The sequence below is a fragment of the Dipodomys merriami genome, unplaced genomic scaffold, assembly GCF_024711535.1.
Source record: "Dipodomys merriami isolate MVZ:Mamm:240054 unplaced genomic scaffold, mDipMer1.0.p SCAF_30, whole genome shotgun sequence".
NCBI lineage: Eukaryota > Metazoa > Chordata > Mammalia > Rodentia > Heteromyidae > Dipodomys > Dipodomys merriami.
The window spans coordinates 17,335,598-17,362,077 of record NW_027204493.1 but is presented as its reverse complement, the minus strand read 5'-3'; the positions used below and the strand labels follow the sequence as shown (position 1 = coordinate 17,362,077).

General features: G+C 39.4%; 1 protein-coding gene across 10 annotated transcripts in view; it reads left to right on the top strand.

The window, feature by feature from the left end:
- The window catches only part of Pde4d (phosphodiesterase 4D), a 1,379,127-nt gene that overhangs the window by 1,170,723 nt on the left and 181,924 nt on the right, over positions 1-26,480 (top strand). For all 10 annotated transcript variants that reach the window (XM_070041218.1, XM_070041216.1, XM_070041220.1 and 7 more), the window contains 3 exons: positions 8,176-8,212; positions 16,088-16,161; positions 21,773-21,822. In XM_070041218.1, coding sequence (XP_069897319.1) covers positions 8,176-8,212; positions 16,088-16,161; positions 21,773-21,822 — 161 coding nt within the window. The remainder of the gene's footprint in view (positions 1-8,175; positions 8,213-16,087; positions 16,162-21,772; positions 21,823-26,480) is intronic.

The window sequence follows — 26,480 nt, the reverse complement described above, 5'->3', positions numbered from 1 at the left end:
ACCACCAGAAAACCGGAAGTGGTGCTGTGGCTCAAGTGGTAGAGCACTTGCCTTGATCTGAAGAACTGAGGGTTAGTGCCCAGGCCCAGAGTTCAAGCCCCTAGACTGAAACAACAACAACAACAAAAAGCCAAAAACAAACAAACAAAACACCCTGAAAGTTTCTAAAGCATGCATCCTGATAGTGGATAGTGGATGGGAAGGGGAAGGGAAATGGTGGCAGGTAGGGAAGTTGATTTCTCTTTTTCCTTATTCCTTTCCTTTCCTTTCCTTTTCTCTTTCTCTTCCTCTCTCTCTCTTTCTTTTCTTCTTCCTCCCTTCCCCTCCTTCTCCCCCATCCCTCCCTCCCTCCCTCCCTCCCTCTCTCCCTTCCTCCTTTCCTTTCCTTCCTTCCTTCCTTCCTTCCTTCCTTCCTTCCTTCCTTCCTTCCTTCCTTCCTTCCTTCCTTCCTTCTTTCTTTCCGTCCTTCCTTCCTTCTTTTTGCTTGTTTGTTTGAGCTGGTACTAGGGCTTGAACTCAAAGCCAGGGCACTGTCACTTAGCTTTTTCAATCAAGGCTGGCACAGTACCAGTTGAGCCACACCTTCATCCACTTCCATGTTCTTGGTTAATTGGAGATAAGTGCCTCACAGCCTTTTCTGTCCCAGTTGCCTTAGAACCATGATCCTCAGATCGCATGTTCCTAAGTAGCTAGAAATTACAAGCATGCGCCACTGTGGCTCGGCAGATTGCATTTTTATACTGATATTGGACTTAAACTCAGGGTGCCAAGCTTTCACTCAATGTTTTTACTTATGGCTGGCACTGTACTACTTGAGCCGCACCTCTACATCCAACTTTTTGGTGGTTAATTGGAGACTGGAGTATCTTAAGAATTTGTCTGCTCATGTTGATTTCAAACTGCCTCAGCCTTCTAAATAACTAGGATTATTGACTTTTGCCAAGGAAAGTTGAGTTCAGTGGGTGGTAACTAATACATGTCTTCCACTACATTTTAAATACAAGCGTGTATTAACTGGCTGGTATTTTAGAATGAATGCCATTTAGGAAATATCAACAGCACCTAATCCATGTCAGGATGTCACTTGAAGATACCATAGATCTATGAAATCAAGACAAAAATGCTTGCAGTGCGTTTCCTGTCGTTATTCATTATTCTTTTAAATTTCTAGACAAAATAGGAGACAGGCAGGCAGCTGATTTTGAAATTCTTGTATAAATATCTGTTTTCACTGACACATCAATCACTTTAAATATTTATAATGCTTGTCAGTCTCAGCTACTTAGTAAATTAATAATGAAATCTGTTTCTTGAGATAAGATTTACAAGGGAATATTACTAAATCATGCTCTCTAATTCCCTTCAACATGAAACACTTAATGATATTCTATTACAAATAAAGAAAAAGAAAGAACCCTTGATTAGATCCCAGGGTCTGGTCAGAAAAACCAAGTCAAGAACACAAACATTGGACTTAGATATCAGACTTCTGACACTGTGTGGTATAATTGCAGTCAGGTTTGATTAAGAAACATCCCCAAATTAATCGGATCTACCAAATGTAATATCACTCAGCTCTGTGTCAGCTTTCTATTTACTGTCTTGAGATGTCAGGAGTTTTTCTGCATCACAAAAAAAATGCGACACTGAATACTGGACAGCTATGACTAAACATATATAAGTCCTCAGTTAGAAGGATCTTGAAAAAAATTGTTAAATGAAATGAGTCAGGACCAGAGAAACAGGGAATGCATGTTTTCCATTACATACAGAGGTTAGATTTAGGGTATAAACTTATAAGTGAATGCATTGGGTGGTGTGCAAGTGTATATAAATCAAATAGTGTAATCCTTGAGAAAGAAAAAGTCAAAGTTCAGCAAAATAAAACACAAGAAAGTGGGTACTCAAAAGGGATGGGGTAGGCTGTCAAGGGAAAATGGTTAGACAAATGAAGAGAAGACATGCACAATATAGTCAAGAATCTAATGTATGTTTTATAAAATTAAGAAAGTGGCGAAGGAGTAGGTAGGGGAGGGATGGGTGAGAATGTTGAAAGAGTTAACATTGGTCAAGATGTATTTTCTTTATATTGTGTTTATAAATAGCATTTTGTAAAATATCAATCCCTTTCTACTACTTCTTGAAGATAATGTAAATAAACAAACATATAGTAAGATGTCTCCTAGTAAATGTCATTAATGACCCCAAGACCAAAACCTTTTAATTCCTCCTATCATTCTTAGGGAATATGAGGCTGTTGTTGTTGTTATTTGTGGTGCTGGTCCTGGGGATTAAACTTGAGCTTTTGTGCTCAAGGCTAGTGCTCTACCACTTGAGCCACAGCTCCACTTATGGCTTTTTGTGATTAATTGGAGATAAGAGTCTCATGAACTTTTTCTGCCCAAGCTGCTTTTGAACTGTGATCCTTAGCAGATCTGAGCCTCCTGAGTAATGAGGATTATAGACATGAGACACTGCTGCCTGGCTATTTATTTTTTTATTTTTTATTTTTATTTTTGTCAGTCATGGGGCTTGACTCTGGGCCTGGGCACTGTCCTTCAGTTCTTCAGCTCAAGGCTAGTGCTCTAACACTTGAGCCACAGCGCCACTTCTGGTTTTCTGGTGGTTTATTGGAGATGAGTCTCACCAACTTTCCTGCCCAGGCTGGCTTTGAACTGTGATCCTCAGATCTCAGCCTCTTGAGTAGCTAGGATTACAGGAGTGAGCCACTGGCACCCACAAAGAGCATTCTTCAAAGAAACCCTTAACTTTTAAAACACCTGGCTCCATGGTGTATATTTACTGCCATTTTGACAAGGACCTCTGAGCAGTCTACTAGGCAAACCCCAGACTTCAGACTGACCTTTGGAAAGCACGGACCTCTGCTATTTAGAAAGGTGTGGCCACTAAAGAGTTACTTTGGATCTCATAGCCTGGTTCTTTATCTTGGAGTGGAAATATGGTTATCTTTTAATGCAAGAGGCTTGAATGAAGGCTCGATGCCAGGCACATAGTAGGCTTATGTAACATGTGTTGCTCTCCTCTCTATTTGATCAAGTTCTTCCTTTTTAATGTACAGAATGTTCCACATGCAGACCTTTAAAATGAGTGCCCTTGCTACCCAGCAATCTTCTGCCCAGAAATCCATTCTGGAGCAAAACCAAGAGTACAAGGCCAGTGACGCTAAGAAGAGGCCTGTCAAGTAATTTAAACTGTGAAAGAAGAGCCTGTTCCTAGAACATAGAGTGAAGGCACTTGTAAAGCCACAGGCCTGTGCACTGCCTTTTCCATTTCCCTCTCCTTCCTCCCTTCTGTGGAATCAGACTCAGCCCACAACTCACAGCCACTGGCTGTCATTTGTTTCAACAGCACTCCTGATTAATCCTTAGTGTGTTAGTGTGTGGCATTTATGGCATGTCTGTTGAAGGGCATTGATAGCATACTTGTTTGTCAAATCAAAAAGACATGTATGTCTTTGTTCCTTCTGGGGTCTACCCCTTATCATGGAACAATGATAAAAAAACAGTTTAAAAAATAACAGTTTTTTAATCATTGGAACCATTAAACTATCTTAAACATTAATATATAAGTCTATTGGAACAGTCTTCTGATGTTTGGTTTTCTACTAATCAAATAAGAATACAACATACTACACGATTCATTGATTTGCTCAGCATTTGTAGGAATGTTTAACTTCAAACAGATAGTTTGTATATGGACAAAAATGTTGCCAAATGTTTAAGTGTTTAGCCCTGGATTTTATGTTCATACTTTCTGAAGCCCAAAGCATCAGTAAGTATTTCTCAGTTACTTTGAGAGTCAGGCAATCATTTGAGAAAAAGTTGATAAGAGAAATTGTGCCCTTAAAATTTGCCTATAGTCAGCAAAGATAGGAATGATGTGCCAGACAATGAAATGTTGCTAACCAACCCTGAGTATTATTTTTTGTGTGTGTGCCAGTTCCGGGGCTTGAATTCAGGGCCTGTGCACTGTCCTTAGGCTTCTTCTGCTCAAGGTTAGAACTCTACCACTTGAGCCACAGTACCACTTCCAGCTTTTTTCTGTTTATATGGTATTGAGTAATCAAACCCAGGGCTTCATGCATGTTGGGCATGCACTCTACCACTAAGCCACATTCCCAGCCATGGGTATCATTCTGAAACTTGTAATTTAGTTTTGACCTCCTAACTTTTATCCAATTCTTGTGTTGGCATTTTTTCCTATTTTTCTAATATTTTTCTAGTGTCTTTTTATTTCTTTTCTTGTGCCTTTACTGAGACTTGAACTCAGAGCCTTGCATTGCCACTTAGGTTTTTTTTTGCGGAAGGCTGGTGCTCTAGGACTTCAGTAATAGTTCTACTTCCAGCTTTTTGGTGGCTAATTGGAGATAAGTCTCAAAAATTTCCCTGCCATAGCTGGCTTTAAACTAAAGCCTTAGTTTTAAATCTGCATTTAAACTATTCTGTAGGAGTCTAGACATTGAATTTTTAAGGGAGATAAATACACAGTACTTGATGAATTTATGTTAAATCTCTTAACCAATTTGAGCTTTGATTAACCTATCTAAAAAATGGGAATAAGAAGCCGGGCGCTGGTGGCTCACGCCTGTAATCCTAGCTACTCAGGAGGCTGAGATCTGAGGATCGCGGTTCAAAGCCAGCCCGGGCAAGAAAGACCGTGAGACTCCTATCTCCAATAAACCACCAGAAAACCGGAAGTGGCGCTGTAGCTCAAGTGGTAGAGCGCTCGCCTTGAGCTGAAGAGCTGAGGGACAACGCCCAGGCCCAGAGTTCAAGCCCCACGACCGACAAAAAAAAAAAAAAATGGGAATAAGTAAGGTGCCGGTGGCTCATGCCTGTAATCCTAGCTACTAGGAGACAGATCTGAGGCTCACGGTTCAAAGTCAGCCCAGAAAGAAAAGTCTGTGAGACTCTTATCTTCAATAAAGTACTAGAAAACTGGAAGTGGTGCTGTGGCTCAAGTGGTAGAGCACTCACCTTGAGCTGAAAAGCTGAGGGACAGCGACCAGGCCCAGAGTTTAAGCCCCACGACCACCACCAAAAAACTCCCACTTTTCTTGCAGAGTGGTTGTGACAGGTGGTGATGATGAATACAGAATGTACCTACCTGGCTTTGGAGGCATGAAGCAATTGGTAGAGTTCCAGAACAAAAGCATCAAGTACTGAGTCCACATCCCTGTCTCAGACAAAATAAGAAAGAGGTGGGGGTCTGGGGAAGGAAGAGAAGGAGGGAGGAAGTGAAGAAAAGTATCTACCATGATAATATTGTTCTTATTCCTGTATATGGTTGGAAATTTCCAGAAGCTTTGGAGGCTTTCAAAGCACTTTCTCTCTAGGTTGTCACTAATTTATTTCAGGTCCCCATTGTACCTACCCTCAACAATACACTGTTCTCCCGACTTCCAATTTTGTCCCTTTAAGCCCCTTAATCCATTATAGACCAACCTGTCAAGGATTATTTTTGTTTTGTTTTGTTTTGTTTTGTCTTGTCGTCGTGGGGCTTGAACTCTGGGCCTGGGCTCTGTCCCTGCACTCTTCAGCTCAAGACGAGCACTCTTACCACTTGAGCCACAGCACCACTTGCAAGGGTTATTGTTTTAAGGGTTATTTTTAACTATCAATTTTCTTAGTCTTAGTTGAGTGTTGGTGGCTTATGACTAATCCTACCTACTCAGGAGGCTGAGATCAGAGGATTGAGGTTCAAAGCTAGTCTGCACAAACAGATCCAAGAAACTCTATCTCCAGTTTACCAGCCAAAAGCTACACCTGGAGGTGTGGCTTAAGTGGTAGAGCACTGGCCATGAGTAAAAAGCTACAGGAGAACATGAGGCCCTAAGTACAATCTCTAGTAGTGGTACAGCAACAACAACAATGACAACAAAGTTCTCAATCTTTGTATAACTTCCCAACAGCATGAGAAAGAAAAAGTTATTGGACTATAGAAATACTTTCATTAGTATCTATTAGCTAATATCTATTAAATGGTAAGTACATTTCTCATTACTTAATCCCTAAATAACATTCTATCTATGTCTTATTACTTCCACTTTCTACGTGAGGAGACTAAGGGGAAGGGACTAAATATATACTAGTTTACCCAACTAGTACATGGCAGGGCTAGAATTCCAGCCCAAGATTTCATCAGAGAATAAACTCCAAGTTCTTTCATCAATTGGACGAGCACTTCCTAATCTGCTGCCTGGCGTACCACTAGCCACCATTCTTGCATTTCCAGCCTTGAGTAAATTTTTTTTTCTCTAGAATCTCTCAGCTACTCATCCAGCTCCTTAAATCCATTATGAAGTTTCTTACCCTGTGGCTCCTCTGCCTCCTGTGGCTTGTCTCTCCCTCCCGTGTGCTCTGGCACACTGGTGTGCTTGACATGTTGGTGCTCCACAGCTGCTCTTTCTGTGGGTCATTTTCTAGGAAACAATCTTCCTGGTTTTGGCCTCAGAAGACCTTCCCAGACTGGCATCCTGGCTCTACCATTTATTAGCTTCTAGACATTCTGACCTGTGTGAACTTCCGTTGCTTCCTCTATAAACTGATCATAAAACTTGATGTCCAACTTCCTGAAGAGTGTAGGATGACTCTGTGAATAACTGCTGCAGATAACAGGTGTCCCTTGAAAAACGTAGTTCTAGAGATAAGGAAGCACAAAATAGCATGTCTTTGATTTTCTCTGCTTTTATTTTCCACATTTTGACTTTCCAGATACCTGTGTGATTTGATGGTATCATAACAAATGATCTCATCGTTAACAATGAATGGTGAATGAATGGCACTGAGGCATGTTTCTGGGTGGGGTTTTGGGCCCAGACCCCTGTGGTCCTCTTCAGATGGCCACAAGTCAGTGGACAGTCCGCACTGTCCTCAGTGAGAATTAAATTCAGAAAACAGTGCTTGATTAAGCACTATGTCTAGCTAGGAGCTGGTGGCTTATATACACCTGTCATCTTAGCTACTCAGGAGGCTGAGATCTGAGGATTACAGTACCAAGCCATCCAGGACAGAAAAGCCCATGAAACTCTTATCTTCAATTAACCACTAGAAAACTGCAAGTGGAGATGTGGCTCAAAGTGGTAGAATGCCAGCCTTGAACAGAAAAGCTCAAGGACAGTGTCCTTACCCTGATTTCAGGTCCATGACTAGAAAAAAAAAAAGGAACTTTGTCTAAAATTAAATATATGGTGTATATTTATAGTCTCAGCATTTAATAGGCTGAGGTGAGAGGATTGTGAATTCAAGACCAGCACGGGCTATGTATCTGACTGAATCAGAAATGAATGAATGAATGAATGAATGAATGACCAAATACATAAATACAAATAAACAAATAAATGAAGGTCTTTGGTTGGTTAGATCAAGAGATAGCCCATAAAGTTTCAGGAAATGCTTTCTTTAAAATAAAAAAAAGAAATGCTTTCTGAAATCATTTATACTAGGAAATACTGCAAAGGAATTCTGGGCCTAGTTTTTCAAATGTTGTACAACTTTGCTTGTCTTCTCCTGTCCCCTTTAAGACACATCACACTGACACCTTGCTCCTATATCCCAGGCTTGGTGTAGCTGAGGTTGCTATAGCAACAGCACACAAGGAGTAACATTCCCCTGTAACTACAGTGACTGGGACATGAGTCAGTTGACAAGTTTCACAGGGTTTTTATTAGTGTATGATGCAGTCCCATGTCATCTACAGTTCTTGGCCGGTCCAAATTTTACATGTGGTGATGCAGAACACTTGATGCTAATCACCTTCAAGGGTTAGATGGCCCAGGGTCCCCTAACAGAAGCCACAGCAGCTGGTCTCCTCCACAGTACCCTTGACTAGTATAGACTAGTATCTATAGTAAGAGGCTAAGAGTAAACTTGGAGCCCTAGTGCATATCCCGATGTGTCTGTGAACAGCAGCAGTGCCATTGGTTGATGATCGAAGATCTCTTCTTTTTTAAACAGGGAGCCGGATACTGATTAATATCCTAGAAGACATATTTTTAAGCCAGTAGCTGGAAAGAACACTGGCTGAAGAATAAGGATAGAATTATTGTCATTCTTATGGGGATTGGTGAAAGTGGAACTTACCAGTGAATGTTGATGAAAAGTTGCAATAAGAGTTATTGGCAACTTCTAACACTGGACTTGGTTTGTTTTTCAGACATGGAGATGACTTGATTGTGACTCCGTTTGCTCAGGTAAGCACACTTGGTGAGTGGGCAGGCGTCTCACAGATTTGGATATTTGATTGAGGATTTTCATTCTGGTTTTTACTTTAATGTGAAACCAAATACAAGTGTCAATGGAAAGTTTTGTGGTCCATTCAAGTAATTGAAAGGTATTATGAGAGAATGAAACCTTGTCCCTATCTTTATGTTTTCTGTAAATCCAGAGACCCAAAGAGTATCTTTGCTTCAAACAACAAATTGTCTGAGTGGTAGAGTACTTCAGTGAGCCCATAGCTCCTTAACTGGTAAAGCACTAGAAGCATGTATCATGATTAAATTACAATTAACATGAGTAGGTACATGATCAGTGCTTGAAATTCAATATTCCAATTCAATCTGATACCTTATTTACTCCTTTTTAGATGTGTCATTTGTGCAAAGACTTAGCTAAGTGATGTAGTTTAGTTCATTCCTTTTAGGAATACAAAAATAAAACCACCTTCACCTTGTGATATAGATACAAGGTGATAAAATGATCTAAAATGTTGTTGTATATTCATGAAAAGGTTAATGATCCAATATTCTTTGTGTAAATAGTGCTTCTTAAACCCGACTACAAGTGAGTCACATGTATTCTTTATCCCAGTGTCCATACTGCACCTCTGGCCAATTAAATCTAAAATTCTGGGGGCTATGGTGGAGTTATGTATAGATGAATGTGCTATTTTAGCTCTAAGATGCCATCATCTTAGAGTAATAGTAGTATCTAGATATTGAAATTATATTTAGTTCTTCTACCTTTTAAATATTTCTGAAATTTTATTAGGGCTATTATTTGGGTAAGAAGTTTAAACAATCTATAGGCTTACCTAATGTGTAAGAGGGGTTAAAATATGAGTTGCAGGCAGAGCACTGCCTAGTATATGGGAAGCTGTGAGCTCTATCCCCAGTACTTAAACAAAATTGAATATGATCACTCTATTCTTTCAGGTGGTTAATGTGTGTGCATATACATATCATATATATATATATATATATATATTGCTTAAGAGTTTTCTGAAGGCTATTACATCTTTTTAGTATTTATATTTTTGTATCCAAAAGGTTTGCCTATTTAATCATATTGTCTCTAGGCAAAATTTTATAAAATGGACTTTCTAATTGATTGCTATTGAGAACTTAAAGTATCTAAGAGCTGTAAGCTAGGTGAACAGTTATAAAACAGTATAGCACACTCATTTAGAGTCAGTTATTCTAATTTGAGCTTATTCAGGTGACTACTGTTATTTTTACCTAAAGTCTCTAAAGTATTATTATTGTTTTATTACATAATGGAACAACTGTAAGGTACCTATAATCACCAAAAAACAAATTGAGTCTCATTATACTAGGATGTTTATGTGGTTTTTATATGTAAAATGTCATTTAGTCTATGTTAGTATTTTATATATTTATTGATTAATTAACTGATTGATGGTGTAGTATTGGGGATTGAACCAAGGGCTTTATACATTCCAGATACGTACTCCACGTTGTAAGCTATGTTCCTCTAACCCTAACGAACTATTGGAATAAAAAAGACATGGGATGAGACTCTTGAAATTGATGCTTTAAATAAATAACAACTCTGTGCAATATGCAGTCCCACCTGATACCCAAAATGTTTCTTAGATGATTTTAGAAGGTTTCATTACAACTAGCTAAGCTACTAACTTACATTGCAGAAGCTGCTTGTTGGTTCAGAGAGTACAGATTCCTTTCCATAAGTAGACTGCTCCTGGAATACAAGATTTAAAAAGCTCCACCAGTACATATATTAAATCTCCACACCATTAGAACGTCTTTGGAAAAGTAGGGGAGACAGAAGGCCCAGTTTATCAGTTTAATAGCCTCAGTTTACCAGTGGCCTTCTGCTAAGTCCTGTTTGCCTAAGTAATAACTCCTCAAAGATATGTTTGTCCACCTGTAATTGTAGCTACTCAGGAAGCTGAGCTCTGAGGATTGTGGTTCAAAACCAAGGCAGGCAGAAAAGTTTATCCATGAGGCTTTTGTCTTCACTTAGCCAACAAATGCTAGAAGTGGAGCTGTGGCTCAGTGGTACGATGTCAAACTACCAAGTGAGAGTGTAAGGCCCTGAGTTCAAGCCCAGTTTAAAAAAAGCAAAAACAAACAAACAAAAAAACCAACCCAAAACCAAAAACGTCTGCGTAAGTGTCTTTTATGTGCATTATTTCCTTCTTATGACTCCTATAATTAATTAACCCTCACTGTCTTCAATGGTCAAAAACCTCTCCCAAACCCATGTCTCTGTCATCTTCCCTATTTCTTTATGCCTGAGTACTGTTCCAAAATATGTTCTTTGCAAAGCATGCTTTTCTGCAAAGCAGAGAATAAAATCCTCAGTTATCAGAGAATTTAGGAAGTCATACAAAGATCTATTCCCCTTTGTTGAGTGGCGTTGAAACTTAAACTATGTTCGACAGACTCAGTTTTCAGAAAGAATCATACTGTATCTCTATCATTCTAATGGCCAAAAATTGTCAGAGTTAGGGCTGGGAATGTGGCTTAATGGTAGAGTGCTTGCCTAGCCCTGGGTTTGATTCCCCAGTACCACATACACAGAAAAAGCCAGAAGTGGTACTGTGGCCCAAGGGGTAGAGTAGAAGCTCAGGGACAGTGCCCAGGCCCCAGGACTGGCAAAAAAAAAAAATTGTCAGAGTTAGATTCTTACTGCTGCTGTTTAACTTCTTTCCCATTTCCAGTTTCCTAGCCTTTCTCATGTAAGTTCAAAATCCCTTCAATCCCTGTGAAAACATGTCATCTTTAAGTAGCTTGTTCATTTAGAAATATTCTGCAGTGTTTTGGTATGAGTTCTTCCTTAGGCATGAAGGCTGGGTGTTGAGGGGAACGCAGAACACCTCAGGCCCCTCTGACCCTGCCTGAATTTCCTCCCTGTGAGCAAAAATGAAGCCAGGATCTTAGGGGCCAAATGACACACAACATTGAGTCACATACCAGAGGATCCTTCTCCATCATCAGCTGCCTCTGGTCCAATAGTCTTTCTATTTGAGATTTGTCCACTTTGCAAAACTCTGTGGCCTCTCTTCTCATCTGGAAGCATACTATGCAATAAAAGGCAAAACGTTTGATGAAGTGAAAGACCCAAATACTGGGTCTCTCCCACAATTCAGACTAAGGCTATGTGTGTATGTTTGATTTTAAAATACCAGGTAGGAACAACCACTTGGCTTTACCTTTATTGTAGCCAAAATGCATCATCTGGATACTTTTAGCAAAAAAAATGTAGCAGCTGTGTTAGCATTGTAGAACATTCTCATTCAGTTGGTAGTTGAAGTTAACCATGCTTGAAATCAGGGCATGGGAATTGTCTCTGAGCTTCTCTGTGCTCGCTCTAGCACTCTACCAATTGAGCCAAAGCTCCACTTCTGGCCTTTTCTAAGTAGTTTATTGGAGATAAGAGTCTCACAGCCTTTTCTGTCTGGGTTGGCTTCAAACTAGGTTGGCTTCAAACCGGGTTCACTTCAAACCATGATCCTCAGATCTCAGCCTTCTGAGTAGTTAGTATTACAGGCATGACCCTCTGGTTCCCAGAGCCAGTATTTTCTAATGTCTTCCACACCTTTCCCATTTTACCCAGCAGCACCATTCAGGTGAATTCATCACCTAAGGTTGCTGAAACCACTATCAGGCAATGGATCAAGATGGTCATCTCATTTCAGTTGCTCTAATGTAAATCACAATCAACATTCTTCTAGACATCTAAGTTCTTGTTAGGTGAAACCATGTGAAACTGCCAGTAACTGAAAAGGCAGAGAAAACAGCCAAAACATAACTTGGAAAGGGATTTCCTTTTCAACCAAAATTACTTTTTTTTTTCCTTCTGTCAGTCGTGGGATGTGAACTCAGAGTCTGGGGACTGTGTCCCTTAGCTTTTTGCTCAAGGCTAGCACTCTACCACTTCCAGCCACAGAAGCACTAATAGTTTTCAGGTGGTTAAGTGGACAAAAGAGCCTCATGGACTTTCCTGCCCAGAAGGGCATCAAACCACAATCCTCAGATCTCAGCCTCCTGAGTAGCTAGGATGACAGGTATGAGGAACTGGGGTCCTACCAAAATTACCTTTTTATATTGTAAATAATCCCCCCTGCTCTTTTTCATTCAGGAGGGAAACATTCCTTGAGCACCAACCCTACCATGATCAGTGTGTTACTGCCACCTGGTGGGATAAAGTGTGTACAAACTGAAAAATAACACAAGTCTATTGTGTTCAGTTGTTTAACTGTTTAATGAAGTCCTTCTTTTCCTACGAAGTTCAATGCATCCTATTTGATTAAAGAAATGTTTAAAAGCATCCAAGAAACATGAAAAACAGTGTGTATAAATAACATCCCGACCCATGAACTAGAATTGGTATCATTTCTGCCCTTAAAGACCTTAACCAGCTACATTTTGCTTGGTAGGGAAAAGGAGAAAGTAGTGAGCTTAGTTTTCTTCTACTGAGCTGTAAGTCAGTGACAGGAAAGAAACATATAGTTCCAGCAGAATTATTGGATGGCTGAATTCAGGGGAGTGAGAGCGACCCTAGAACACTGCAAAGACCAGGGGAACCCAGCTCATGAGCTCCTGTAACCTGCTTCCATTTCCCTCTCACAGCCAATAGCAATTGTTTGCCTCTGTTGAATCCTTCAAGGTAAAAGAGAGTTTTAAAAACAATGCTTAGCTGGGTACCAATGGCTCACACCTGTAATCCTAGCTACCCAGGAGGCTGAAATCTGAGGATCACGGTTCAAAGCCCAGGCAGGAAAGTCCATGAAACCCTTATCTCCAATAAACCACTAGAAAACCGGAAGTGGCACTGTGGCTCAAGTGGTAGAGTACTCACCTTGAGCTGAAGAGCTGAGGGATAGTACCCAAGCCCAGAATTCAAGCCCCATGACTGATAAAAAACGAAAACAAAACAACAACAAAAAACCAATCAATGCTTGTAAATCAGGATCCAGTGGCTCATTCATACAATCCTAGCTACACAGGCAGCTGAGATCTGAGGTGGATCAAAGCCAGCCCACACAAGAAAGTTCGTGAGACTCTTATCTCCAATTAACTACCAAAAAGCTAGAAGTAGAACTGTGGTTCAAATAGTAGAACACTAGCTTTGAGGACAAAAACTCTGTGACTAGTATATCCCCCCCTCCCCCACATACACCAAACAAACAAACAAAACCCCACAAAAAACACAATCTTTGTGATAAAAATCACTAGAGTTAGTCAGCAAGGCCCAGGATTAGATTTGTCTAAGATTTTTTTTTTTTTTTGGTAGTGGGGCTTGAGCTCTGGGCCTGGGCGCTGTCCCTCACCTCTTCAGCTCAAGGCTAGCGCTCTACTACTGAGCCACAGCGCCACTTCTGGTTTTCTGGTGGTTTATTGGAGATGAGTCTCATGGACTTTCCTGCCTGGGCTGACTTTGAACCACTCCTCAGATCTCGGCTTCTTTAGTTGCTGGGATTACAGGCTTTAGCCACCAGTGCCTGGCCAGATTTGTCTAGAATTTTTATTTATACTTTTACAAGTATCATATATGACATAGTACAGAAGGTACTGGCAAACACACTGAAACATTTATAAAATACAGTTTGTCCTACCACCCTCTGTCTCTGTTTCTGTCTCTGTCTCTGTCTCTGTCTCTATCTCTCTGTCTGTCTGTCTGTCTGTCTGTCTGTCTCTACTCTCTCTCTTTTACACACACACACAGCAATGATCTAAGACTTGCACATACAGGAAATGATTTGACTTACAGATTACATACTATGACACTGTTTGTAAAAGCAAACTTTAAGAGACACCCTAGAATAAAACAGTAAATAAGAATAGCAATCACTTGATTTCTGATTTTGTCTTAATTACTTAACTATTTTGCTTCATAGACATTTTCCTTACACTGTAGCATAAAATTACAAATTGTTCAAAATTAATACCAAAAGTTGAATTGAAACCAAAAACTATCCAGCTGTAATTTCATTATTATTTTAACAGAGGCAAAAACTCCACAGAAGATATTTCATTGGTGAACTAATACTTACTTTCAAATGAGCACCAACATGAGTTTTCTGCATACTGTTTTTTACCGAACATGAATTATTACAATATTTTTTGTATTTATCCAGCTATTACAGTTTCAGAACTCTGAGGTTAAAACTTTTGTCTAAAAAGGATCAATTAGCTGATGCAATAAGCTCATTTAAAATGATTTTTTTAGTGTGCTTGAGGTTCACTTCTGAAAAGATAAATCAAGCCTGCATGCTTTAATGACAGCAGGTCATTTATCCAACTTATTTTTGCATCATTAATAATTTTATGCCTAATGAAAGGCGGCGTGATCTGACGTCAGCAGTAAGCTATTTGGATACTTCGTCATAGGCACTGCGACCTTTCTGAACTGTGAGTTCTTTGTATGCAATAATGAGCCAGGTTTTTCCACTGACTACTTAGGAAGCACTGTTAACTCCTTCAGGGAAAATGCTGTTTCTGTCCCAGAACATGAACAGCTCCCTTTGCCTTATAACATCAAAAAAAAAAATACTAAATAGTGTTCAGAAACATTTTTGTCTCAGAAAAAAAAAGGGTTCCAGATTGGAAACCAAAAAGCAATCAGCAATTTGAAATCCTCTTTGTATTACCATTACTAGGCAGTAAGGGAGTTCCTTATGTGCCAAACTAAGCATCAAATACAATGTTGCTGGAAGGAGCTTCTGGTCACCAAATGACTTCCCCCTTGCTAGGCACCATCCTTGGTTCCTAATCCGTTATTTCCTACACTCACAACAGTACTGAAGTGAATAAATAGTGTTGTCCCAGTTTTACACTTGAAGAAACTGAGGTACAGACCTTGTTTAAGGTCACATGTCAGAAGGTTCTAAGTGTCAGAGTCTGGCGGTCTTACTTGTTGTATAGCACCATATAGTACCTACCACAACAGTTGTACTCTATCTTTTAGACTAGCACTTAATGTGGTAGTTGCAATCCTGCCTAGTACGGCTTCCACTCTAGGTAAATTTAGCCACTCTGAGAGAAAGTAAGGGGTGGTAGCTTCTTATAACTTTTTTGCCCTACAGTCACTTCTATTCTTTGGTCACCTTCTAGTTGTAATTGGAAGGAAGGGACTGACTGTCAGGGGTTCAGAGGTGGCAACTTGTATTTCCAGCCTTGTCACATGGGTAGCTGGCTTTGCATCTATGTATTCATTTATTCGGTACATTTGTATTAAGCCCTATGTCTTGGGTACTGTGCACACAGCAAGCAGGAGCTTGCTTTTTACATGAGAAATGCCTCTGGGAGGACTTCTTGTAATCCCCACTTACTTCACATAGCCTTAACCTAGGAAAACAAGACTGAGTTAGCCAGAGGAAGCATCTGGCCAAGGTGAAAAGAACAACTTCAGACTTAGTTAGCTCGCTGACTTGAAATAATGGGATTCTTGGTGAAATTTCTTTTTAAGAGATTCAGAGGTTGTTTTTCTTTTTTTGGGGTCTCGAAGCTAAGACTTTGTTGACATTTTATAGTATGCTATTTCATATTTGTATAAAATGTAAGTAATTGTGTTACATATAGATTGTCTAATTGGTGAAGGAGACATGTAGGCATGCTTTGGAAACTGTTGCTGTGCTACTTGCTACATCCTTAGTGAGATGGATTTCTGGAACACACTTGCAGTGTGACCTTCTAGGTTTTGTATAGATGCTGAAACATTTTATTGCATTGGGAGATTCTTTATTCTGTAGAAAACTAAGTTACGAAAAATACTGTGTTTTCCCTTAAAATGCTTTTAATTGCCTTTAAAAGGATTCTAGCTCAAGAAATCTAAAGAATTCTTTTTTTTCTCTCTCATAGGTCTTGGCCAGCCTGAGGACTGTACGGAACAACTTTGCTGCATTAACTAATTTGCAAGATCGAGCACCTAATAAGTAAGTTATCCTCCTCCTCCTCCTCCCTCCATTTTTTTCTGGCCCTGGGCTTGAATTTAGGGCCTGGGTACTGTCCCTGAACCAATTTTTTGCTCAAGGCTGGTGTTCTACCACTTGAGCCACGGTGCCACTTCCAGCTTTTTCTGTGATTAACTGGAAATAAGAGGCTCACGGGGACTTTGCTGCCCGGGTTGGCTTCAAACTTTGATCCCCAGATCTCAGCCTCCTGAGTAGCGAGGATTACAGGCGTGAGCCTCTGGCACTTGGTTTCCTCCTCCCTTTTAAGTTGTCATCAATTTGAATTGAACTTGGGGTAATCTATTAGACTTCCTTGGGTTGCTCTCACATACCTAGTCACGTACACCACATCAGATGAGGTCCTGTTAATTTTCTATAAATACTCTGTAGTGATAGTGTTAATAATAACACTGTGACAAATAAATATGGTGATTCCATCTGTTAGAAATCACCTGGCCCTCTACCCAGTTGCTTACACTTAGTTTTAGCTAACCTCATAAGTTAACCACTGACAAATGGTCTCATGAACCCTTGAAGTGAACTCATGTTTATCCTAGTCATTCCAACACACAGTTAATTGGAAAAACACCCACCATATCATGGCACAAATCTCTGTTTCTCTTGCTGTTGTTGACTATCAGATCATCAGCTGGAAAAGAGTTACACTGGAAATCTTTGAAAGAAGAAAAGTTGAAATGAAAAGTGATTATAAGTTTGGGTTTTTGTGTGTACCAGTACTGGGGCTTGAACTCAAGGCCTGGATGCTATACTTTAGCTTTTTTTCCCTCAAGATAGGAACTCTACTACTTGAGCCATTGCTTCACTGCAGGGTTTTGTTTTTTTGTTTTTTGTTTTGGTGGGTAAGAGTCTCATGGACTTTCCTGCTTTGAACCTCAATCCCTAGATATCTGCTTCATGAGTAGGTAGGAATATAGATATGAGTCATAGGTGTCTGGATAATTTTAGGGGTTTGATGAAGATAAGAAGCTAAAAAGTGAAAGCTAAGTTTGCAAGATTAAAACAGAAACTGATAAGCTATTTTTGAATAGTTATTACTTAAAAACCATACTAATAATAATCACCAAAACTCTTTCCTTTTTTCTTTCTTTCTTTTGGTCATGAGGTTTGAACTCTGGGCCTGGGCACTGTCCCTGAGCTTTATTTGCTCAAGGTTAGTGCTCTACCAGTATGAGATACAGATATACTTCCAGGAATTTTTTTGTTGCTGGTGATGGTAAATTGTAGAGAAGAGTCTCACAGACTTTCCTGCTTGGGTTGACTTCAAACCAGGATCCTTAGATCTCAGCCTCCCGAGTAGTAGGATTATAGGCATGAGCCATCAGCATCTGGCTGCTTTCTTTCTTTCTTTCTTTCTTTCTTTCTTTCTTTCTTTCTTTCTTTCTTTCTTTCTTTCTTTCTTTCTTTCTCTCTTTTCTCTCTCTCTTTCTTTCTTTTTTACTTTCTTTCTGAAGAAAGTCAGTGAATAATAACTTATTGGGATTTACTGTAAATCTAAGCATGTAAAATTTTACAGCATTATTACTTCTGAAAAAATAGCAAAATCTGGACTTCCTAGTCCATAATAGTGTAATTTAGCTCTCAAATGTACATTTCTACTGTTTAGGAAATCTGTAGCCATTGTGTAAGTACTTCCTGTGATAAAGAAGGTATACATACATATATAGTATTTTATATATATATATATATATATATATATATATATATATATATCAATGTAGTTCCACAATACAAATAAGTAGAATGAAATCTAGTACCTATCATAATGCAGAGAAACTTCCTTGAAAATGCGTATTGGCTGAAAAAGGAAAATGGTAATTCAGCATGTAAGTCCTGAGGGTGTCCTTTGAGGACCCTGTTTATTGTGGCTGTACTTTATGATGCAGAACTCAGTGGTCCTTGGGGCTTTGGGCATTCCATAACTTGTAGGAACAGTTACCTCACATTTGGAAAGTCCCAGCTCTGCAGGAGAAATGAAACTATTGGCTGTCACTCTCCAATGTTTTAGTCTCAAATTTCATCTAGAGAAATCAACATCTTCTCTTCAAAAGGCAAACTAGAGACTTAAAAAAAATGTTTCCTTTATGTGTCAGTACCTGGGTTCTAGCATTTACATCTGCAGAGCCAGAGAGTTGATCAGAGAGATGTGAGGAAATCACACAGGCCTTCTGACTCTGGATCAGACTATAACTGCTAGGTATTTACAACACCCTTAAATCATTTCTAACACTGAGGCTGGAGTTTGTGCTGCCATGTACAATCTGCTTATTGGTTGGGAGAGAAAGGGATTCTAGAAGAGTGCATCTAAAACCTGGGTGGATGTCATGATGCTTGTTGTTTATTTTTATTTTCTACCACTGGTTCTTATCACCTTGTTCTTTCTTGCCCTTGAGATTTTTTTTTTTTAATTCCAGAAGTGAGTTGTGGATCATTCTTCACAAAATGATATATCAATGTCATCCTAGAGTCAGTGATTAATATTTCCTACTTGCTGCTCCTTGCCGGGGTGCCAGACTCCTGCCCGTCAGTCACAGGATTGAGGTTAAGGGGATATTATTAGTAATGAGTCAACCATTGATTTTTCCAAAACAAAAAAAAGTATAAAAATATCATTTGATATCTTTCCTAAAGTCAATTTGCATAGAGGAACAAAAAAAACCCAGCAGAAATCAATATATAAATTGTTTGAATTCTCTCTAGTCAACGACTTTATTTCCAAACATGCCCAATGCCATCAGAATAAATTCTCAGCAAAAAGGTAAACCTCAAGTCTATAGATCAGAGCCATTTCAGAATAGCTGTTCAAAACACTAACTCTTTTGTGGGGTTTTTTGTTTAGTTTTTTGTTGTTGTTATTTTGTTTTTTTGGTCAGTGTTAGGGCTTGAATTCTGGGCCTGGGCTCTGTCCCTCTTCACTGAGCTCAAGGCTAGCACTCTACCATTTAAGCCACAGCACCATTTCCGGCTTTTTCTGCTTATGTGGTGCTGAGGAATCGAACCCAGGGCTTCATGCATGCAAGGCAAGCGTTCTATCACTGAGCCACCTTCCCAGCCCTGTTCTTTTGTTATTATGGGAGGCATTTATCAAGTTATTTTACCATTTTCTTCTATGATGAAAACCTGAAATAAGTTAGGAGTAAATCTTGGTGCATTTTCAATCAAACAATTTCAACTCCAAACTGATACCAATAAATATAAGAACCATGGCAGAGAGCCAGAAATGGAGTGGAATCAATGAGACATGACAAAAAACCAGACTGCTTTCTCCCAGGGTCCCCCAGCCCTGCTGTGAACTTTACCATCTCAGCAGGGCAGAGTGAAGGGGCTGCTGCCATCTGCACATCTGTGTGGTTGTCTATTCAGCTGCTACGGAAAACATACTAGCAAGAAGACCACACAGCAGATGCAGCCCAAGAAGCATATTACTTTAGTTCGGTTCTCAGGGTTTGTGTGTGTGTGTGTGTTTAAAACAACTTTTTCAACTTCCCCAAACTTCATTGTCCTCATTGGTAAAATGAGAACCATGAGTCCAGCTGCCTTAAGGCTTGTTGTGAGGATTAAGTGAGATAATTTATGTAAAATGCTCATCTAGCACAGCATCTGACGCAAGGTCAGTGTTTGTCTATTAAGTGCTAGCCACTAGAAAATGCTCACACGCACATAAAACCTCAAATATTTTTCAGGATTCCTGAAAGTATTCATAAGATGTTTTGAAGACTGCTATCCTTTAAAAGACACTGGTTATGCTTGGTATGGTGACTCAAGCACTTTGGAAGAACACATCAGGAGTTCAGGGTTCAAGGCCAGCCAGATAGTAAAAAATTTTTCATGAGGCCAGGTGCTGGTGGTTCACACCTGTAAACCTAGCTACTCAGGAGGTTGAGATCTGAGGACCAAGGTTCAAAGCCACCTTGGACAGGAAAGTCTGTGAGATTCTTATCTCCAAGTAATCACCAGAAAACTGAAAGTGGCACTACAGCTCAAAGTGGTTGAGTACCTAGCTTTGAGCAGAAGAGCTCAGGGACAGCGCCCAAGTCCCAAGTTCAAGACCAACGACTGCCCCCCCCCCTCAAAAAAAATAACTCATGAGATTTCCTGGCTGGTGCTGGGCATCCCAGCAACCCTGTGACGCACACGTAGGAGGCTCACAGTCTAGGCTGGCAAGGACATAAAGTGAGACCCTACCTTGAAAAGAACCAAGGCCAAAAATGAGCTGGAGGCAATGGCTGGGGCAGGGTGGCTCAAGTAGCAGAGTAGCTACCAAGCAAGAATGAGGCCTTGAGTTCAATTCTCAGTACACCAAAAATAAAGAATATACTATCAGTAAGAGTTTTACAAAATATTAAAAAAAATTTGATAAATATCTCATGAGTGATTTTCTTTTCAATGTAATTTATTGAGCACTAATTAAATACTTAATTCAATGGTATGGTGTTGATAAGGATGACAGGTTAATCACATAAAAAAAGAAATATGGAAGAGAAAGACATTGTGTGGCATAGATATGCCCTTGGAAGGTGGCACTTCAAATCATTTTCAGCCATCTTCCAAAGATTTTTTTTTTAAATTTCCAAGTGTTTGTAATCACCTTGTAGAAGTTAAAAAATATTTGGGAAAAATCAGAGAAGAATATCTTTTTAAGGTACCTTTGGTTTAGAATATTTGTAAAATTTCTTTTTTTTTCTTTTTTCTTTTTTTTTTTGTCTAGTTGTGGGACCTGAACTCTGGGCCTGGGCACTATCCTTCAGCTCTTCAGCTCCAGGCTAACGCTCTACCACTTGAGCCACAGCGCCATTTCTGGCTTTTTTTTCTTTTTGCTTATGTGGTGCTGAGGAATCGAACCCAGGGCCTCATGCATGCAAGGCAAGCGCTCTACCACTGAGCCACCTTCCCAGCCCTATTTGTAAAATTTCTATACCATCTACTTAGATGAATTGTTAATATTCTCCTCTAATAATTTCAGAATTCTTTCCTTATAAGAAAGTAGAAATGGAAAAGTTTAAATTCCCTATCTAATTGTAGGGTAGTTTACAAGAATCATTTACTTTAGACAAAATAGAAACAATTATAAGACTTTGTTCCAAAATAAATTGTATAATACTATATTTTTATACATCTGTAAATTTAATACTTTTTCTCACAAGTGTGTAAGGCCTTAATTAAATATAGTTAATTAATGAGAATTTCCTCTTCTATCACATTCTTGTGGTAGTACATCAGCTCTATCTACAGTTCAGTGATTTTACCCATTTTTTTCCTTCCTTTTCCTCCCCTTCCCTCCTTTTCCTTTTCCTTCCCCTGTCTATTCTCCAGTCTCTGTCCTCCCTCACTCTCCTCTCTGATTCTCTCTCTCTTTTTCTCTCTCTCTCTCTGATCTCTGTCTCATTCTCATCTGTGATCCAAGCCATAATATAATACACCCAAGAACCTGACTGTCCAGTGTAAAAGAAATATTTGAGTGTCCTAATGTAAAAATATAAATCTTTTAAATTAAAATATGCATGTGAAATGACTTGGAGAATGCGCCAAACAACAAACACCACAATTTATTGCCTTGTATTTTTTTCTTTGTCAGAAGATCACCCATGTGCAACCAACCATCCATCAACAAAGCCACCATAACAGGTAAGAGTGATGTGAAAGCTTACTCTACTTATATCTAGAAAGACACTGTCTCTTCCAATAGGCAGAATATTGAATTCAATTCAATTTTATATGATAATTCTAAAATATTAAATAAGTCAAGTTTTTCTTCTGTACATTGTCCTTTTTTATGTCGGTCATGGGGCTTGAACTCTGGACCTGCACGTTGTCCCTCAGCCTTTAAGGCTAGCATTCTACCACTTGAGCCACAACACCACTTCTGGTTTTCTGAGTGGTTTATTGGAGATAAGTGTCTCACAGCCTTTCCTGCTTGGGCTGGCTTTGAACCGCAATCTTCAGATGTCAGCCTTCTGAGTAGCTAGGATTACAGGTGTGAGCCACCAGCTCTTGACTGTACATTGACCTTACTACCATTGATCTTACAAGTTTTCTATCTGGACTGTGCCTTGGAAACTGCTTTCCAGTGTACCATATATTTGCTAGTTAGCGTGGTTCTTGAGCTGGGTTAAGCATCACTCTGGGCAACTGTATTTAGAGAACACATTACTTTCAGACTGTTTGCTAGTTTGTCATCAGCATGGTGGTAGCATGTGTTACTTTGGTTTCATGAATGCAAAAGCATAAACAAAAGGGTTAATACATTTTGGGTTAATCAGTATCTCCAGCTATATGAAGGAAAGAAAATTCTTACTCTAGTAGTCCTTCCTGAGATGCAGAGAACTGAGAATAAGTTCTCTTTGTATGAGGGGAAAAGATGTTATTACACAACACAGAAGTTCAGTGGGTTCCAAAGAAAAAGCGCCACGCATGTTTAGAAAGGAAAGTAGAAAGAAAGAATGAGGGAAGTAAAGGGCATGAAAATAAAATTATCCTAATTACTGCTAGTTGGTTTCAGACAGGAGACTTGACCTCAACTGAACCAAAACCAGAATGAATGATCTCATTTTGCTGAACCTGAAACCAAATTGAACTCATTTCATCATTTCTTAAAACCCCAGTTGATTCATTAAAGTAATTACCTGGAAAAGAAAACCTATGATTTTTAAAATTATTACCAGAAGAAAATTAACATATTTTCCAAAATAGACAATACTTCATTTGATTCTAGTCTCCTCTTTGGATTCGAACTCATAATATGCTGAGGAGTTTCTTGTTAGGATTTTAGTGAATATATTTTGCATGAAATTTAACTTTGTGATGGTCAGACCACTGGTTGCATTATCAGGGTTGATTCTTGTCTGACAGGCTGCCAAATGGACTTGTATCTTAAAGAGTATTAAATGGTTGGTTTTCTTTTTCATATTTCTCTCTCATGATGCTTCTGGTAGTGACTTTCCGTTGTTATTTCATTATGTATTTCACCAGTTTTGTTCTTGATTTTGATCAAGAGATGAACAATAAGAATTCCCACATATTGAAAATCTTTGAGTAACAAATTTCATTTTTAGAAACTCAAATTCATTATGAAGGAGCCAACACTAAGATGGAGAATTGGAACTATGTACTTTCCTCAAGCCTTTTAAAAAAATATTTATTTTTATTGCAAAGATGCTATCAAAGGCATTACAGTTACACGAGTAAGGTAATGAGTACATTTCTTGTCAAACATTGTTACCTACTCCTTTGCTTTTCTACCACTTATCCCTTCCCTCCTCCACTTTCCCCTGCACCAAAAGTTGTAGTAAAGTTCAATTTGGACATAGTGTCTTGTGTGACTATTGTTGTTGCAATGGGTCATCCTTTGTCCTTCTTTCAGCGTTTTCTTTTGTGTGTACATCCCTGGGGTTTCTAGGTAGAGAACGTGAGAGTTGGTCCTTAGCTCTGTTTCAGGCACTCCAGGCATCTCCAACCCAACACGTTCCTCTGGAAACCAACTTACCTTCCCTTTACCCATTTGTACAATAAGCAAGACTGCTGTTGCAGGTTGAATATTGGAATGCATTAGTATTTTGGTCTCTGGTAGCTTTTTATAGCTTGAGGGTCACATAGGAGCTCTCTCACAGCTGGGGCAGCATTCTCTCAGAACAAGTTCAGGTATCAGTTGAAACTGTTTTGTCCAACAAGAGATGGTTGGGTGATCGGGGATCAAGGTAGCCTTACAACCCTGATAGGACCCAGTCCAGGATTACAGGGTCGCAGCTGTACCCAGAGGGCACAGAATTGGTCCTACACACTTGTGAGATATCCCAGGAGAGCTGGCAGACATTTTTATATGATACTGAAGACTTTAGAGAAGAAATAATGAGCCCCTGGAACTGGGTAATTAAGGTTAATAGGGCCTTATTTGTACCCACTAGCTTCTGACCCTGAGGCCTACAGCAGGGCTGCAGAAACACCTTATCTAAGAAAAGAAAGTAATTAACTGTCATTAACTGCTTAGAGCAGCTGGCTCATCACTGAGCACAACAGGAAATGATCTGACTAGAGAATCCAAGGGTTGTTTCTTGCCCCAGCCTTGCTAACCCAGTTGAAAACAAGATGTGGTGTTGGGGGGAAGGGGGCAGGGAATGAGGACCACAGAAGGGTATGATTGTGCCTTCTGAACCTTTCTGAAAAAGTGGGCTCATAAATCTGAAATCACGATGATGATGATGATGATGGTGGTGGTGATTGACACTTGATGCATGATACTTTGAGATTTAAGATTATCCAGAAGAGATGAAGTCTGGGTTCCTTTCCTCCCTGCTTTCCCTCTGCTATTAGAACCTGTCTATACCTCTGCTCATTCTGTGAAGGATGAAGAAGTGTTAAAAGTTAGGTATGTAGCATTTCAGATAAAAATGTCCATCTTAGAAATTTTGTTTACGATCTGCAGGAAACACATAGCTAAATAGTTAATGTTATAGGTAGCTAAAGAGAATGCTGTATGCAGCACCTAGGTGGCCCTAAAGGGTAACTTTCGGGGATATCACTGATGCAGAGCTAATAGAACTGTGCAGTGTCATGAGACCTATCAAGCTGCGCTGCGTAGCCTTACACCAGTGACATGCCTTTGTCGGTCTCACTTTCACCAGCTGTGGAATAGATGGGAATTCTACTCAGACAGTTACCTTGAATGATGCCTTGCATGCTCTGAGCATTGTAACTCAGAGAGTTGCCTTCAGTAAGCTGTTCAAAATTTTGTTTCAGTGTTGTTATTTGGTCTTGTTTTTAGGACCTGTGCCCTGCCTAGGAATGGAATACTAGTTTAGACTGCTCTACAAAGTACCATAGGAAAAGATCTTTATACATTTATAGACCACATAAGTTTATTTTTCATAGTACTAAGGGTTGAGATCTGATTTCAAAGAACCAACACGGTTGGCTTCTGGAGAGGGCCTGTTACCAGCTTACATACTGCTGTTTCTTCTTGATGTATCTCCACAAGGTAGAAAGCGTACAGAGATGAGTTTCCTTCACACGGCCCACATCCTATCCCTGGGGTTCCATCCTCATCACCTAATTATCTCCTGAAGGCCCAAGTGTCATCTGCTTTCACAGGGGGTAGTTAAGATTCAAATTTGAATTTAGGAGCACACACAAATTCAGCGGTGGGAAGAATAAACCAAACAGAAAGAAAAATGAGAAGGGTTAGGAAAAAGTTCCCGGGATAAGCAGAGCAAATGTCTGGAGCCCCAAATTATCCAGATGGATACATTTTCCGCGTATGTCTGTCAACACTGGGCCTTCTGTTGGCTCAGCTCTGTGTCTTCCCAGTCCTTCCGGTCTCAGATGCTGGCTCTCTTGTGATTTAGATGAGAGGCTGTACTTTAGAACTTTTATTTCCCCAACTCCACAAAATTTGGAGACAGGTTTTGTTTTTTTAAGAAAAAATAATGAACTCTCTGTAACTTTTCTATAAACCAACTCTTTCACCTTTCAAAAAGAAGAAATCCGACTATCTACTTCTATTATACCATACTTTCTAAGGATTCCTCATCTAGAACATACTTTCGGTCTTGTACATCAAGTCAGCCTTAAAGCTATTGAACTTTAATTTCTTCTCCTTATATTTAAAATGCCAGAAAACAAATTTTTTATTGTTATAGTTAAAATGTGTTAGTCACATGCCATTTTAAAAGTTTCCATTTATAAGAGGTAAATCGGTACATCTAAATTAACCACAATTTTTTTTTTAATGATAGACTTTTGTTGTTGTTGTTGTTGTTGTTGTTGTTGTTCATGGGTCCTGAACTCTGGACCTGGATGCTGTCCCTCAGCTCTTCAGCTCAAGGCTAGCACTCTACCTCTTGAGCAACAGCACCACTTCTGGCTTTTTCTGCTTATGTGGTGCTGAGGAATTGAATCCAGGGTTTCATGCATGTAAGGCAATCACTATAACACTGAGCCATCTTCCCAGCCCTACTGATAGACTTCTAAAAGGCCATTTACAAAAGAGCTTTACAATGAAGACTGTTTTGTTCTTTAGTGTAATATAAAGCGTCTGTACTCTGCATAGACATCCCATGCTTTCTTTCACTTTATTGCTTAATTTGATGAGGGAGCTCTCGAATCCCAGGGCTAACATATAAAGGATAGTTCTGCAGCTGGTGAGTCACTCATCAAATATTTCTTTTGACAGCTCTGTCCCATGGCTAATATTTTGTATAGCTAGAGATAATTTTGACTTTATTTGCACACAGTAAAGACGAGAGACAATTTTTAGTTATGCCTTTGTTACTTACACACACTCACCTGAT